The sequence below is a fragment of the Grammomys surdaster genome, unplaced genomic scaffold, assembly GCF_004785775.1.
Source record: "Grammomys surdaster isolate TR1022 unplaced genomic scaffold, NIH_TR_1.0 358, whole genome shotgun sequence".
In the NCBI taxonomy this organism is placed as follows: domain Eukaryota; kingdom Metazoa; phylum Chordata; class Mammalia; order Rodentia; family Muridae; genus Grammomys; species Grammomys surdaster.
This window is the reverse complement of record NW_021604777.1, coordinates 98,613-115,541: the sequence shown is the minus strand read 5'-3', so window position 1 is coordinate 115,541 and position 16,929 is coordinate 98,613. Positions and strand designations below refer to the sequence as shown.

General features: G+C 38.7%; 1 protein-coding gene across 3 annotated transcripts in view; it reads left to right on the top strand.

Moving 5' to 3' along the window:
* The window catches only part of Fgd4 (FYVE, RhoGEF and PH domain containing 4), a 155,936-nt gene that overhangs the window by 60,594 nt on the left and 78,413 nt on the right, over window positions 1-16,929 (top strand). For all 3 annotated transcript variants that reach the window (XM_028779645.1, XM_028779648.1, XM_028779646.1), the window contains exons 3-4: window positions 8,628-8,811; window positions 13,388-13,895. In XM_028779645.1, the coding sequence (XP_028635478.1) occupies window positions 8,628-8,811; window positions 13,388-13,895 (692 nt within the window). The remainder of the gene's footprint in view (window positions 1-8,627; window positions 8,812-13,387; window positions 13,896-16,929) is intronic.

Below are 16,929 nucleotides of genomic sequence, written 5' to 3'. Positions count from 1 at the left end.
AGCCCCAGCCCCAGCCCCAGCCCCAGCCCCAGCCCCAGCCCCAGCCCCAGCCCCAGCCCCAGCCCCAGTCCTTGCCCAGACCTTGCCAAGTTTGACACTGGGAAAGGACATAGAACTAGCCTTTTGTCATTTTGTCCTTTCATCAAAGCCTCTGAGACAGACTTGGATTAGTCTGGCTTCAAACAATATGGATATTAGAATCACCACAACAAAAAGAAACCTCAAAAAGCTGTTTGATCTGAATTTTTATATACTAAATTAGACAGAGAAATAATTTATATAAACATAAGAACACTAGAGGGCTTTTCCATAGGACACTGAGGGAAACTAGAAAGATGGAGATTAGTTTAATCAGGTTTGTTAACTTCTGTTTTCCTCAGCCTTGGCCTCCCATTAACAGGGCATCCTTTTTCCTGTGATGAGGAGAGCCGCCACAGGGGAAAAAGGGACAAGGTTAAGATATTTCTCTAAAGTCTTTGCTCAAAATAATCCTTAAAAGTGAACATTCTTTGGCAAGAATATTTTACTTCATATACTTCCAGGGACACATTGAATAAGATCACTGCTATTATAATAATTTTGAAATATTAATAGTAAATAATTCTCCATTTTTATTAAAATTTTTTATACAATTTATTTTATCATTTTCCCTCCCTCAGCTCCTCCTGTATCTTTGTCATATTCCTGCCCAACCAACTTCATGTTCTTTCTCTCTCATAAACAAAATAAAATGAAAGGCATAATAAAAAACAAAAAAACCCACTAAGATAAAAAAAACCAAACCAAACCAAAAAAGAGCAAACACACACACACACACACATACACACACACACACACACACACACACACACACACAGAGTTCCCAGCATATATCAATTACAAATACCTTCTTGATTAAGAGGGAGAGTGACTTTGTGCCCACTTCCTTGTCTCCATACTGGATTTTGTCTGGGTTGAATGTGTGCATAGCTTTGCATGCTGTGATCACAAACTCTTACGTGCTTTGTTGTGTCTGAAAGATGCTGTTTCCTTGGAGTCATCTTCCATCTCTGTCTCATAAACTTTGCATCTTTTCTTGCACATAGGTCCCTGAGCCTTGAAAGAAGGAGTTTGATAAAGATGTCCCACTTAAGCTGAATGTTCCAAAGTCTCTCACTCACTGCATAGTGTCCACTTGTAGGTTTCTGTATTAATTACTTTAAGGAAAAATTTCCGTAATGATGGCTAAGAGGGGCACTGATATATGGGTCTATAGCAATGTCATTAGGAATCATTTTATTGCTTTGTTCCTTTAGATGAGTGGTATTTGGCTTCTGGTAGGCCTATGAACTATCGAGTTTTAGGTTCTTGGACACATTAGAAGTTTCAGGTATGGGTTCTATCTGATAAAACAGGCCTTAAATCAAATCAAAAATTGATCAAGGAAAAGCATGATCAAAAAAAAAAAAATATATATATATGAAAAAAACCTGTTTTTATTTTGAAAAATAGTGGCTGGTTACTCCCATAACATTTGTGCCACTATTGTTTAAGTGTATCTTATAGATATATCACTGTTGTAGTTCACAGGCATTGTAGCTACATGCAACTAACAGGATCATCTGATAGATCTATAATGCAGAATATTGAAGGACTGATAACTCTGTCTTGGCAGATATAATCAGTCGACTATTTTGCAAGTGTGTCCTTTTTCTGGACAGTATTTTGTCTGTAGATGAAAAGAGGCAATTTGCCTAGCAGCTGTCTCACCACAACTGGAGTGACTCCAAAGACGCTCAGTCTCTTCTTAGAATCCAAGACAGGGAAGCTGTCAGGAGCAGACAGGTCTCTAATCAAATGATCTTTAATAAAGAAATGTCTATACTGTCAATTCTGTGGACTTCTGACATTTTTGAAAACCAACTATCTATGTAAAGCAATCTGGACTGTTGTCCATTAATTACTCTCAACTATTTCTAATTAAAATCTAGAAAACACCCTAACAATAAACTCAGAGCCATGAATTTGCTATAGGCCCTTAACTCACAGGCCAACCATCTCAGATCAGTTAAAAAAAAAAGTTAAAGAAGGACTGGGTCTAAGCCTTGTACCCACCAATTTTGAATTAATAGAGGAATTATATCAATGAAACCCTTGAATTTACAATCAAAATAAATTTCGTACCATCTAAGAAATTATAACTTCAACTTAGTAACAATTATATAGATTTCTACCAATAGGTTATGGCTATGTAATCAATTCTAGCTATTCCTCCCTGTTCCAATAAAACCTTTACTTTTTCTTAGAAAAACAGCCTAATACTAACCACCTTAGTCCCCAAGCCCAGGGAATAGGGGCACCAACTCTTCATTAACTTCTTCAGGCTGAATGTGGGCATTGAGATGTTAGAAGAGGGGAAGGGTAAATTAATAAGCCTCTGATGTCTGTGTCTTCACTGGATCCAGCTGGAATTCTAGGACATCAGAGGTTCGAGCAGGTCTGCTGAGCTTGCCTGATGAGTAGATTCACCAAGGCTGCGTATTCTGTAATATACAATTCTCAAAACAAATTTTAGTATCAAGATAATTTTTTGTTTGATTCTCTGGAATCTAGTCTTCTGGAGGTCTGCCTCTGTCATATCTGATCCATATAATTCTGGGAGATATAAATACTTTAATCACCTTCTCTAAAAACACAAAGACAGAACCTTTTCCCCAAATCAGCATATCCTTGAGCCAGTAACCAGAAAAACCTTTATATTGACCTCTTTCCCAGAGGAAAACTATAATTACGCAACTCAGAATCACACCCATTTTGAAAGTTAAGGCAATCTAAGATAAATGAAGTAACTAAAGTACTGTGTGTGCCTATTCTTAGGCCTTTCCTATTTTGCCAAGCAGGAAATAAATCGAGAATTCCCATGGGGCCCACATTAGACAGGACTCGAGACTCCTGTGAGCCAATATAACTTTATATCATCTTAATACACCTGATATACACTATCTTTCCATTGGCTCTCTACCTAGAACAACTTTTTATTTATGCCATCTATTTGTTTGGCTCTCTGTCTAGAGCAGCCTTCTAGTTATTTATTTATCTATAGGAGGCACAAGTTTTATTACCTGATCCAAACAGGCAATGAGTATCACTGTGATCTGTTCCTGGAGTCAGTGACAGTTTTCCCTATCTTAATTCCAAACCCCGGGCTAGATTTCCCATGTGATTTGGACAAATCTTTTTAGAAATATTTCTTAAAAGCAAATAATCCCTATATTGTAAATTCAGTTAAATCAGTATCTGCCCCAAGATGGAGGCCTTTTCATTTGGCTCTCTTGGCTCAGAGAAGCCTTTATTTATACACTGTACACTCTACCTGGTTTCAGTGACAATTATTTCTATCTAAGTTCTAAACCATGGGCGAAATCTCTCACATGAATCGGACAAATCTGTTTATAAATACTTTCCTAAAAGCAAATAATCCCCATTTATAAATTCACAGTTAAATCAGTAATCGCTCCAAAACTTTGGAGGCTTATTTATTTGGCTCTGACTGCAGCAGCCTGCAATTCTCTCAGCAGAGGACCTGCCTGCCAGCAGTTTCTTTGTCCACAGTTCCCGTGCTGGAGGCACGTGACTCCTATCAGCGTTATTCACTCACTTTCTTTTTTTAAAAAACAAAAATACATCTTTTACTCTCAGGTGAATAGACTTAAATTCCTAGTGAATTCGTGTCTGAAGTTGGTGCACCACTTGTTGCCGGTAATATTTTTAAAAAATCCAGTGTATGCTGTCTATTCCTGTGGCAGTGTGACTTAGCTCAGGCTGCCATGTTCCGTGGCCAGAAGCCAAATGTGCCACAGCTGGAAGCAGCCAGAAGCCAAGCTTGCCACAACTAGACCCGTGAGACGCCAGCATAGTGTTTGGTTCTGCCAATCCACCACACTATCCACAGTGCTTGGCTGAGCCCAGACCATCTCACCATCCATGTGGTACCCGATAGAAATGAGACTCTTAATGCTTAAATATTATCCAGTATTTATATATTTGGAAAATTCTCAATTAACAAGATGCCCACACAATTAGAGTTGTTATTGAATACCTAACCTTAGATAAAATTTGTTACCCAGGACTGTTCTTGATGCATCCATAGTTCTCCATGGCTGCTACATCTTCCTCTTTCTCCTAGCTTTTTTTTCTTCCTCTTTTTCCTTCTCCTCTTCCTCTCCTCACTCCTCCCATATTAGCTTCTCCTCAATCACCATGCTTAATGCAAATAATGTAGAAGCAGCAGAAAAACCATCCTGCTACAATTACTTATCCAGTAGCATGTAAAGTATCTTTGAGCACCATAAACACTAATCTGTAGTGGTAAAGCTTCTAGTTGGGAAATACCTCGAATTCCCATGTATGATGACATAAGTAAGTTGTATCTTCAGCAATATGGCCTTGTCATCAGTCTATGAGGAATAACCAACAGCCAGTAACCTTGAAAATAGCCTATGGTGTTTGGAGGAAGGAGTCCATGGGATGCCTTTGGTTAGTGACACAATAAGATGTAACCCATTTGACTTGATAGTATGGATATCTACTTGGGGCACTGTCTCGCCCATTATATGGTGACTCCCTATAAAAAGTGTGTATGTTTTTAAAATGTGTATATATGTGTATATATATATATATATATATATATATGTTTAAATTAAATAAATAAATTATATATACTGTTTATATATGTTATATAATATGTGTATTATATAATATGCTGTTTCCTCTTCCCTGTAAGATCCTTTTCTTCCGACTGGTTTCTAATTAGCTGTCTATGCTTTGTGGCTATTCTGATTGAAACACACATATCTAAAGCTTAAAACATATCATCAACATATAAGAGAAAAACATGCAATATTTGTTTGCTATCACTTAAAATGGTTGTTTTTATCTCCATTCAGTCACTATTCAAAATCTTACTTTTCTAAGGAGCTGAATAATATTTGATTGTGTAAGTGTATTACACTTTTATTATCCAGCCATTGCTTGATGAATATCTAGGCTGTTTGCAATGTATCTGGATGAGCAAGTATCTCTGCAGTAGATTTTAGAGTTCTTTGAGTATATGTCCACAAGTGGTATAACTGGATGTTAAGGTCGATCGAGTTTCAGCTTTTTCAAGAACATGTACACTGATTTCTATAGAGGCCAGAACAGTTTGCACTCACACCAGTTCCCTTAGCCTACATCTTCACCATCAGGAGCTGTCATTTGTTCTATTGATCTTGGCCATTCTCACTGGGGTAACATGAAATCTAATAGTAGTCTTAATTTTCATTCCCCTAGTGACCAAGGATGTTGAACTCTTTTTTTAATTAAATATTTCTTAGCCATTCCTCTTTCATCTTTTGAGAACATCCATCCTAATCCATCTAGCTTTTAGAATCTCTATTGAAAATTAATGGCCCTGCTATATTAATGGTTCTGTTATATTTTGCAAAACCTTTCTCCCTTGAAGCTGTTAATATACTTTGTTCTGTACATTCAGTGTTTTGAATATTGTATATCTTTGAAATTTCTTTTATGGTTCTATTGGTGTTCTGTATGCATCTTGTACTTTTATAGGCATCTTTGTCTCTAGGTTGGACAAATTTTCTTCAATAATTATCCTATTATTCATTGGTTTGTTCTTTTCATAGTGTTCAGATTTCCTGGATGTTTTGTTCCTCATTTCTTTTTTTTTTTAGAATTAATATTTTCTTGACTTGACAGTCCATTTTCTCTATGTTGTCTTCAAAACCTGAGATTCTCTCTACCATGTCTCAGTCTGTTGGTGGTGCTTACCTCTGACCTGAGATTCTCTCTTCCATGTCTGTCAGTCTGTTTGGTGATGCCTACCAAAATTTCATTTGACTTCCTGTTTCTCACTTTCACTTTTATTTCTCTTTGGCTTTTCATTAGTGATTGGTTCTTTCTAAATTTTTTTTCATGAGTTGAGTTTTTCATTATTTGATTATTTTATTTATTTGTTTATATCTTTACTGTCTTTATAATAGTATTTATTCATCTTTGAACATTTTTTAAGATTTATTTATTTTATGTATATGAGTACACTGTAGCTGTCTTCAGACACATCAGAATAGGGCATCAGATCCCATTACAGATGGTTGTGAGCCACCATGTGATTGTTGGGACTTGAACTCAGGACCTCTGGAAGAGCAGTCAGTGCTTTTAACTGCTGAACCATCTCTCCAGCCCTGAACACGTTCTTTATTACTGTTTTCAAGACCTTGTCTTATGTATCAGCTAAATTGCCTTTTCAGGGTCTATTGCAATAGAGCTGCTAGCTTATGCAGGAAGAATATTGTTTTTGTTGCTCATATTTGTGGTTTTATTGGTGTATCTGGTGTTAAGATATTTGAATTTTAAGATTTTTGGTGTAGATATCTGTAGATATATAATGTCACCTTTGTTGGTTGGGTGTTCCATTCTTTAGTTGCTATTGCACATTCTGGGTCTTATCCAGATGTGACAGTTGTGAGAGTTCACAAATGAATGGGGAGACAGACTGTTCAAAGGAAGATCTAGAGGTTCCCTTATCTCTGTGTCTATTCCAAGAGTCTAAGTCCCAAGAGGATGAAGGTGTACTGGGACTTATAGACTAGAGCATCTGTAATAGGTGAATAAAGGTCACTTGTCTGGGTCTCAGCTGTGGGTTCCAAGTAGAGAGCTGTCCTGTGGATTGGTGGAAAATCATAAGGAAGGGAAATGGGTAGAATGAATGGCTGAAAGGGGCAGGACAGAAGAACCAGAGGTGCCCTGGACTCTGGGCATACCAAGAACTATTTTCCTATTTCGCATCCAAGACAGGCATTGCCAATTGATTCTACTTTTACTCTAATCTTAGGTTTCCTCAATTTTTAAATATAGTAACAATTAATTCAAGTTATTGTTCTTAGCAAAAGTCAATGTGACTGATAATAAAATTGGCTTGTGGAATATTTGGTAGCTATATAAACACACCCATGTACTAGGAGCCTTTCATTTGTATTGTTCCTTTTGCATCAATAGTTTGAATGAAAACAATGAAAGCGATGAATATGAAAGATATTAAGGAGACTTAGAGTAATGACTGTGGATAATTAAAAGTCTTAGACATACAGTTTACAGTCATAAATGTTTTTATATAGGAGAATATTTTTAAAAGGAAGTCATTTCCCCTATTGCAGCAATTCTCAACCTGTAGGTCTCAACCCCTGGGGGCATCAAACAACCCCAGGAGTCACATATCAAATATCCTGCATATCATATATTTACATTATAATTCATAACTATCAAAATTACAGTTGTAGCAAAAAACTTTATAGTTGATGGCCATCAGAATATGAAGAACTATATTAGACAGTTTCAGCATTAGGAAGATTGAGAACCACTGATCTAATGAGTTGTATTTCTATGAGTGCAATGCTTATGTTCACATGCATCCAGCACTATTTCAAGCATAGCTCATCATACATTTGAAAAGTTATGTAAGACTGAATGACTTGAACAGTAGTAGAAACAAGAGTATATGTGGGTAAGCTAATTTATGAAAACCTAGTAGATTAAGTTTTGGGAATAATACAGTAGAGTTGCTGCTAGAGTGCTAAGGAGATATGCAAAAAACCATTTAACAATGCTCATGTTCTATTCCTTTCCTTCTGATACGAGGTCAGCAGTGATGAAAGGGTGGAAATGGAGGTGCATGAAACTGATCCTTAGAGACATCCTCAGAAAGCATTGATGCATGATAAAGTTTTCAATAGGGAAGAGTTAAAAAGAAGATAGTACTCCTCTGTAAACATTCACAGGGACACCAAGGTTGCAGGGAAGGAATATAATGAATCCTGGAAGCCTAAACACAATGCCTAAAGCTCACTGGGTTTCCTAAGTAGTAAATGTGACCACAAAGAGAAATTTTATTCTGTAATGTGAGGTTATTTCTTTGGTCTTGTTTCTATTACTTTCTTTAAAAACAGAGCTTTGGACTGAAGCATAAGATCCTGGTTTATGTTTGGTTTTGGTTTACACAGTGTCTCAGTACATAGCCCTGGCTGGCCTGAAACTGAGACTCTCTATGTAGACCAAGCTGATCTTGAACTCACAGAGATACCCCTACCTCTGCCACCTGAATGCTGGCATTGAAGTTGGCAGAAGCTCCACACCCAACTAAACTTCTGATTGTAATTTAGCATAATGAGTACAGAGTATACAGATATATTTTTCTTTTAACTCTGAATTACATGTCCTTGATTCCTACTTAACTTCAGGAGTGAAAGAATAATTTTCTTCTATTATGTCCTTTAAGTACAACACACATCACACACACACACACACACACACACACACACACATACATACACACATATTGAAATTATATAACTTAGAAATTATATTTAGAAATAGAAATTATATAAGAATATATATATATATATATATATATAATTTCAATGAGATCTGGAGAAATAGCAAGAGCTAAATAAAATTCTCCTTGGTTAGGTCAGTTCCAGTTTGACAGATTCCCTTGCAATAGCTTACTAATGGTGCTTTACACCTAGGGTACTAGAATCTTTACTGTTACAGAGAAAAACAGTGAAATATTGAATTCTTTTCTTTTTCTACAGTGCCTCCAAAACCATTACATCTGCAGAATTCACCTTCATCCCATATACCCCAAGTCCCCAGGCATAAAGCTTTACCTAGTGCAAAGCCAAGGATGGAGGAGTCTAATCCTGCCCCTACTTCTTGTGCCTCAAAAGGGAAACATAGTAAGGTATCGGATCTCATCAGTCACTTTGAAGGAGGCAGGTAAGAGTTCATATGTATGGGAGAAGGTGGGAGAAGGAGGGTCTTTGAAAGTCATACTATCCTACAGTTACATTTATGTCACTAGAAATCTAAACAAAATATATATAATTTTACTTACACACAAAGCCAAACATTTCACTCATTCCAATGTAATATTGACAATTTCCCATTACATGAATCTTTTTAAGAATTATTCATTTTACTATTTTATATCTATGGGTGTTTTGTATGTGCCATTACATAAACTTTTAAATTTTTTTATTATGTATGTTTTGACACCTTAGCTTGGGAATATTTGGGGGATGTCCTGAGAAGCATGAGCAAGCACAAAACTGTAATGTCCCTCATTCAAAATTAAAAATTGTAAGGATAAACCATTGGGGGGGGCACAGGCATATAATTACAATATTCAGGGGGCTGAAGCAGAGGTTCAAGAGTTTGAGGCGAGCCTGAGCCCCATTGTAAGACTCCTCAAAAACAAAACAAGAAACTAAAATGCAATGTACTTACAAAATATCATGCTTACTATAATACATTTACAAATTTTGGAGAAACATGTTTAAATGCTGTATTTCATTCCTGAGCTCTTATGTGATCTGTAAATCCTCAATGTCCTCTAAAGGGAATTTGTAATGCTTTTGGGAGCTGAAATTGTAGCAATATTTAAAGCAATGACTAAATTTCATTCAGTTTTTTTCTTCTCAGAGTTGACTGATTCAAAAACAGAAACGAGATCCTTCCAGTTTACACGTTCTGCAGCCACTGCCATGAGAAAGAGAGGAGGTGGGGGCCTGAGCCAGTCTCAGTGCTGTCATGCCAGACCCAGGGAGGCCTCAGGACCCCGGGAGGCCTCAGGACTCGGGGAGGCCTCAAAGGAATCCATATTCCAAAGGCTGAGGTCTCTGACCCTGATTAGTTTTGTAGCCCAGTTACAAATTGTATGAGTTTATCTCTCCAGGTGAAATGTGTACAGCTTTGTACTTATGTAAGGAAGGATGTGCCATCATTTATGATTCATGTTTGGACAAGGATTCTGCTTGTGGTGCAATCCTTTGTAAGAGCAACATTATTGGTCTGCTGTCACCCAGGCAGTTGTGGTGTTCGAATCTACTCACAAAGATCAAAGACTTAGAGTCAATTCAAATTTAGATTAAATGAAGTTATTTTTACTGCTTGCGGAACAATGGCAGCCTCATACCAAACAGCATGAACTGTGGAAGGGGGTGTGTGTAGTTAAGGTGGAGTTTTTAAGTGAACACCAGAAAGGTGTGTGTTACAACTATTCCTGGAATCTACTGTTGGACAGGAAAATTGTTTTACTTCCCTCAGTTGTTTCTTATCTTTCCTCTAAATAGTAATAAAAGTCCACTTCATCCCTTTCCCATAGTGATAAGCAGGTTTTATAGAAGCAAAGCAAAAGCAAAGTTAATACCTCACAGTCCCTTGTCCTGTTCTTATCTCACCTGCTGGCCACTATGCTCTCCCAGGCATTCCAGAGCAATAGGTCAATGACCTTTATGGGATGCCTGGCTACATATTATTTCTTTACTCATCACAGGGACCTGTGTAGATTATTAGCCAGGTCTGAACAGTCTAAGGACTAGGATAGAGCAGCTATCCTATCATTTCTGAGCAGGGAAAGACATAGTGCCATCAGCTCAGGACTGGCTGCCATGTCCCCACACCAGGACAACTAGCCCTAAAAGGATCTGCAGGGTGGGTTAATACTACATTAAGTTTATTGTTGGAAAATGCCCACAAGCCTGCAGGCTAGTTTTCAGTTTTGATCTCTGTTGGCAGAGCCTAATACTTTTAGAACAAAAGGAAGCCACTGGATTCTGAATACACAGAAATAGGCCAGGAGAACCTTGGCAGGCCACATATCACTGCTATTAGGGACTGCAGATGAAAACCAGTGGTATGGCTCAGCAAGAGAAGGACTTGCCTTCCGCAGCCTGAACACCTCAGCTCAGTCCCTGAAACTCAGGGTAGAAGGAATGAATTGACTCCCAAAAGTTGTCCCTGGACCTCCACAGCATTCCCTAGAGCTCTCGATTGGATGCCCACTTTCAGAGCAATAATAAATGCTTTTTAAAGAACCAGCTGAGTGTTGTAGTTTCACTTGGGTGGAAGTAATACTGTTCTATCATCATCATCATCATCATCATCATCATCATCATCATCATCATCGTGGCTTCCTTTTTCTCTCATCTTTTTTTCTCTTGGAATAAGAAAAATTACTCTTTTTTTTAGCTTAGAAAAACTTTACTATTTTATTTTATTGTTTTTATTTTTTGTTTTTCAAGACAGGGTTTCTCTGTGTAGCCCTGGCTATCCAGGTTGGCCTCGAACTCAGAAATCCGCCTGCCTCTGCTTCCCAAGTGCTGGGATTAAAGGCCTATGCCACCACTGCCCAGCTACAATTTTAAAAAATAACATTTTCCCACAGACAAGAGCACTGATCTTTCCCAAACACATTGCAGGCCTAACTCCACCACTCACCACCACTACCACCCCACCACAAACACACACACACACACACACACACACACACACGCATGCATGCACGCACGCACGCACACTGTTATTCAGCATCCACAGGAATGCCTGCTTTTCCCTATCTCCAGCTTATACCTCCTGATGCCTTTGATGTCACCTAGTACAGTAAGCTGTCAACTCTTTTCTATGCATTATTTTTAAAGACTACACAAGAGGACATCTTAGTCATCTTTGAGGGTTTTTTTTGGCAGATTATCCATGATCAAGATACATTATGTATAACAGGCAATAACAGCAATGGAATGTGTCATATCTTTATATTGGCCACTTCCAACACTTATGTATAAACTCTTCTTTAGAAATATTCTCCCCTTTCTTATTCCGGTGGTCCCAGGGTTGGACTTAAACTGTTTCTTTTCCTTGTTACTTTGTTGCTACTGTCTCTCTCTGTCTCTTTTGTCATCCTTCAGTTCACAGTGGCAGTGACAGGACAGGGATGGGGTAAGATGAAGGAAGAAGGTGACAGTGCCTCTCAGTATTTCCGAAAATATCTAGCCTTAGCCTACTTCCCTCCCCATCACCCCAAGTTCTGCTGAGCTAGAGAAGGTCATCGCTGTGGATTTTGTCCCCTCATTTTATTGGCTTATTTACCTGCTCCTCATTCCATCCAAAACGAGGCAAAGATGACGATGCGATTTTGAAGTGGTATTTGAAGTGTAGCCTGAAGTCTGGTTTGGCCACTTTTTAGCCAAGTCACATTGGCTATAGGACAGCTTTTTTTGCATGTGTAGATTCCTCTGTTTGTGGGCCCCTGCTTTAGCAATTGTTGTAAGGGAAAAGCACAATGATAGTGTAAAAGGACTTAGCATAGCTCTAGGCACTCAGTGGAGACTCCATAAATGTCTGGGGTATGATTGTCACAGGATGGTCACAGTAATCAATAGTTCATTGTACGGCTGTTGAACTCTTCACACACATCCAGCTAAGCTGGAGTAAACCTGGGAACAAGACAACATCACCTACAAGCTCATAGAATTCTAGAATGTTTTAAATTTCTCTTATTTATATCATAGAAGTTCTCAGACTATGGCTTTGAGTTTTATGTTCCCTCTCTCAACCTTGAATTATTGGTTAAACTGATATACAAATATTTCCATAAGCATCTAATTATGCATTGGGAGTGAGGTTCTGTTGCCGTGTTAGTACTATGTAGAATATCAGCAGTAATGAGGGCTTTAAAGATAAATAAAAGGAGATTAGAGAACGTGGTGAAGTGTGCTGCTTAAATAAACCAGCCAAGCAAAGCCTCTCAAAGCCTGAATGACAGGTGGAGTGCACACTACCAATGTACTGGGGAGAATGTGCTGAGCAGACAGGAGCAGGGCTACTGATTCTAACATGGACACAACGGAGAACTTCAGGAATGTACAAGACCGAAGTAAGAGGAAAGGTGGTCCCAGGAGGTGCGAGCTGGAGGACCTGGAGAAGGCATATTCTTGCTGATGTCCTGGAGACATTAGTGAAGTCTTGAATGTATAAGGATCTGATTTGTGAGGACAAGATTGGAGACAGAAAGAGCAAAATTCAAGAGAATTCTTAGCGATCCATTAGCAGCTGCTACAGCATGTGTAATAAAGGAGTATTTTTTCTTTTTAATGTTCCTACTTTCCAAATAAAACTAACTTGGTTTTATAACCTGTTTATAAGCTCATGCTTGTTTTAAAAATGATTAAGAAATAAAGATCTTGGAAAAAGACAATCTCATTGGACACAAATACTTCTTTCATCTCTATCTTTACTGAATAAGCTGTATTAGTAAAAAGCTCATGGAAACAATCCAACCAGAAAAGGCTCAAGTTCATCCATCTGGTTTTGTTTTGAGCTTAGCCTTTAACAGCTGAACCATCTCTTCAAACTTCCCCTTTCTATGTTACTGCTTGTTTAAATGTGGCATGTGTCCCAGGAGTCTGCTTCTAAAACCATCACGTAGAGATGATGTCTCTTTTCACCTGAACTTGACTTGTCTTCACTCTACAACTTTTCATGCCAATGTTTCTTTTTGTATTTTATCTTACAGTGTTTTGTCAAGTTACATTGACTTGCAAAAAGATTCTACTATGAACCTAAATATTCCTCAAACTCCAGGACTGCATGGGTTAACTTCCACACCTCCACGAAAATTCCTATCCCAGCACTCTCCACAAAAGCAGGAAAACGATCCAGATCAGACTCAGGGCCAACATGGTTATTTGGCCAATGGTGTGGTGGCTGCACAAAACCAGATGGAATGTGAAGATGAGCAGGAGACTGCTCTTAGCCCAGAGACAACTATTCAGCCAGCTGCCACCTCTCCTGATACACATGTGCTGAATGGAGAAAGAAATGAAACCACCACAGATTCTGTATCATCTATAACCAATAGCCATGATGAAAATGCTTCCAACAGCAGCTTCAGGACTCCAGGGTCTGACTTAGGGCTTCCCTCAAAAGAAGGAGAGCCAGGGATGGAAGCTGAGCTCCAAGAGAGGGAAAATGGGGTGACCACCATGGGATTAGATACGCTGGACCAGCACCATGACGTGAAGGTAAACCACAAACTTTCTCAGCACAGGACAAGCACTGCCTAGTGTTTCACAGCACCCATGAGATGAATGGCTTAGGTTATCCATACCAGCAGGGAAACCACTTGAAAACTTGGGAGCTAGTGGGTTTTACCGCCTCTTAAAGGTGCTTCCTTTTTTCTCCTTATGCAGCTTCTTTTGATTTTTCTGTTGTGCTGCTTGTATTGTAGAAAAGCCACAGCAACTGTGTTGTTTAGGGAGGCAGATGTTCTTTGTGGCTCTAGATATTACTTCTACAAACCAGTATTGTTTCCCAGGGGCAACAATTACATGTCTGCATAGGGACAAGCAGGAGCTACTAACTACTTCACCTCAAGGAGTATGACCCTAGACAGGGTCGAACTGTAGGGAACTGGACCAGCATCCTGAGATGGAAGTGAAGCTGAGACTTGACCCACTACAGGCTGAGCACTGCTGCATGTATTGTTCTTTCAAATGATTTCTTAGCAGCTGTGCAGTGGATGGCTCAGCTTCTTGGGGAGGTACAGTAAAGCTGAGTTTACATAAAACAGGAAAGTTTGCTAGATGTGTTTTGTCATACTGTTTAGAAAATCTTTTTAAAATGACAAAGTAAAATATTTTTGAACAAACAGAACCAAAAAATCTTGAGACTATTTCTGGCCCATCTGTTAACTCACAGATATTTTTTTATGTGACTCTAACCACAGGTTGCTTTGGTCTTGTTTACATCAGTATCTTACTCTGGGTTTTAATTGCATGGCTTTCATGCCTTACCTTAGATTTCTTGGTGTTGTGTCAGTTTCATTCTGAATTTCCCTAGTCTTTAACATGCTGTGTATATCTCTAAAAACATTTTAGGATTTCTATTGCTCAGTCTTTGTCATTGATTATACTAAATAAAATTACAACTTTGATAATTGTAAGAACATCAGCAAATGGGAAAATCTAAATCTTAAATGTATTTATGATAATTTACAGTTCTATTCTGAGCATAGTCAGACAATTATAAGGGAAGAACTGATTCTCAAATATTAACGTGACTGACTGGTGGTTGTATTTAGAACTTTAACTGAAGTGCAACCAACAAAGATTATAATTTTAAGCAAATGGGAAAGAGAAAGTGACTCAGGCTTCGCCACATTGTCTGAAGCAGCAAAGAGACAGTGCTGGAAGGAGTCTTCTTGTGCCTCAACAGCTGAATAAAGCTTAGTGTTTCCTTACTTGACCTGTGGTGAAGGGAAGAGACACATAAAGCAAGGCTCAGTGGTGCACAGTGAAACGGTACCTCAGGGGGCATCTGTGACCATCAGGGCGCTGGGTTGTGGTTCCTGTGGTTACTGCTTGCTCCTCTGTCCACATTTCATTTGTTGTATCTACATGTTCTTAGATGAATCTTATATGACCTGAGAAAGATGTAATGCAGTTCTCTTTTTCTTTCTTTTTTATTGAAATGGGCATTTTTCATATAATATATTCTAATTCTTGTTTCCTCTTCCCATACCTCCCAGATCATCCCTATTTCATGAACCCAGCCACATTCACACCCTTCCTTTCTCTTTCTCACTAGAATAGTAACAGGCATGGAAAATAATAAGATAAAACGAAATAAAAACAAATACAGCGATGTAGGACAAAATGAACTTTTTAATTATTACACTAATGAAGCATAGGATGCTACAGGGCCTTGACCTGATAATCAGAGGAGGGCGCATTCTGTGTAGGGATGAGCTGTGATTCAAACAAAATCTAACATTAGCATGGTGGTAGTATGCTATGTTTGCTTTCTGTAGCTTGCCACATTGTGTGTGTTTATCTCAAAATGCAATATGTTAATGCTTTAGGGGGTGGTATGTTTTCTTAACTGTATTTTACCACAATTAGGAATAAAAAAGTTCTTTTTTAAAAATTTTAGTAGGATATCGTGGACTAAGTAGTTGAGAGAAGTATAAATGAAAAGGCATAGTAGGTAAATATCATTAGTCATTATTATTGATCATTGATAACTGACTTAAAGGAGTCTTTCTGATTAATATAAGCTGTGTTACTGATTTGGTGATACATTTTGAGCAAAAACTGACAACTATAAAATCCTTTATTTTTGCCATGTAGAGGCTAGAGGATGCCTAACTGTCACACTCAAACAACATTCTACTCTCCGAGTCACAAGACTTCAGTTTTCTGACCCAGGGTCTTCTATGTAAGGAGTACAAACCTGATCTTGTGCTTCTTAGGCTGCCCAGGCTAGCCTCAGACTCACAACTCTCTTACCTCAGCTTCCTGAGTGCTGGCATTACAAACATGCAGTACCATATTGTGATGTTTTTCTCTCCCCCAACTACTCAAGTTGTTCTTAAAAGTCATTGATTAATTTAGAAACACAAATGAAAACTGTGCTCAAAGACTACAAGGTGATGGACCAGCTGCTGGGAAGCAGCTGAGGTAGACTTGGAGCTAGCTGGCTGAGTGGTCAAGGATGAAGTGGAAAGGGTAGGAGATAGAAGCCATGAGCAGATTTCTCATCATCTATTGATGAACATGGACTTGAACTAAGATTGTTTTAATTCCAATTAAACTGTCCTCATAATGAGGCCAGAAAGGATAGGGAAATTAGTATCAGTGTAGTGGGTGAGATTTGTTTCTGAGTTGGAATCTCACTGTACTGCCTAGGCCCCTTGTATTCCTAACCTTTGATTAAACCTCATCACGCCCAAGGAGCTGACAGTGTAGGTTTGTGCACCCCTGCCCAACTGAGGGCTCAACTTACAAGTGGAGTTGAAGACAGATTGCCATGGGCTACCATACTATGGGTTAGTGCACCATGGGCTAGTGTTCAGTAAGCTAGTGCACCATGGGCTAGTGTGCAGTGAGCTAGTGCACCATGGGCTAGTGTGCAGTGAGCTAGTGCACCATGGGCTAGTGTGAAGTAGGCTAGTGTGCCATGGTCTAATGTATAATAGGATAGCATGCCATGGGCTACTGTGCCTTGGTCTAGTATGCCATAGTCTATTGTTCTCCCTCCCTCCCTCCCTCCCTCCCT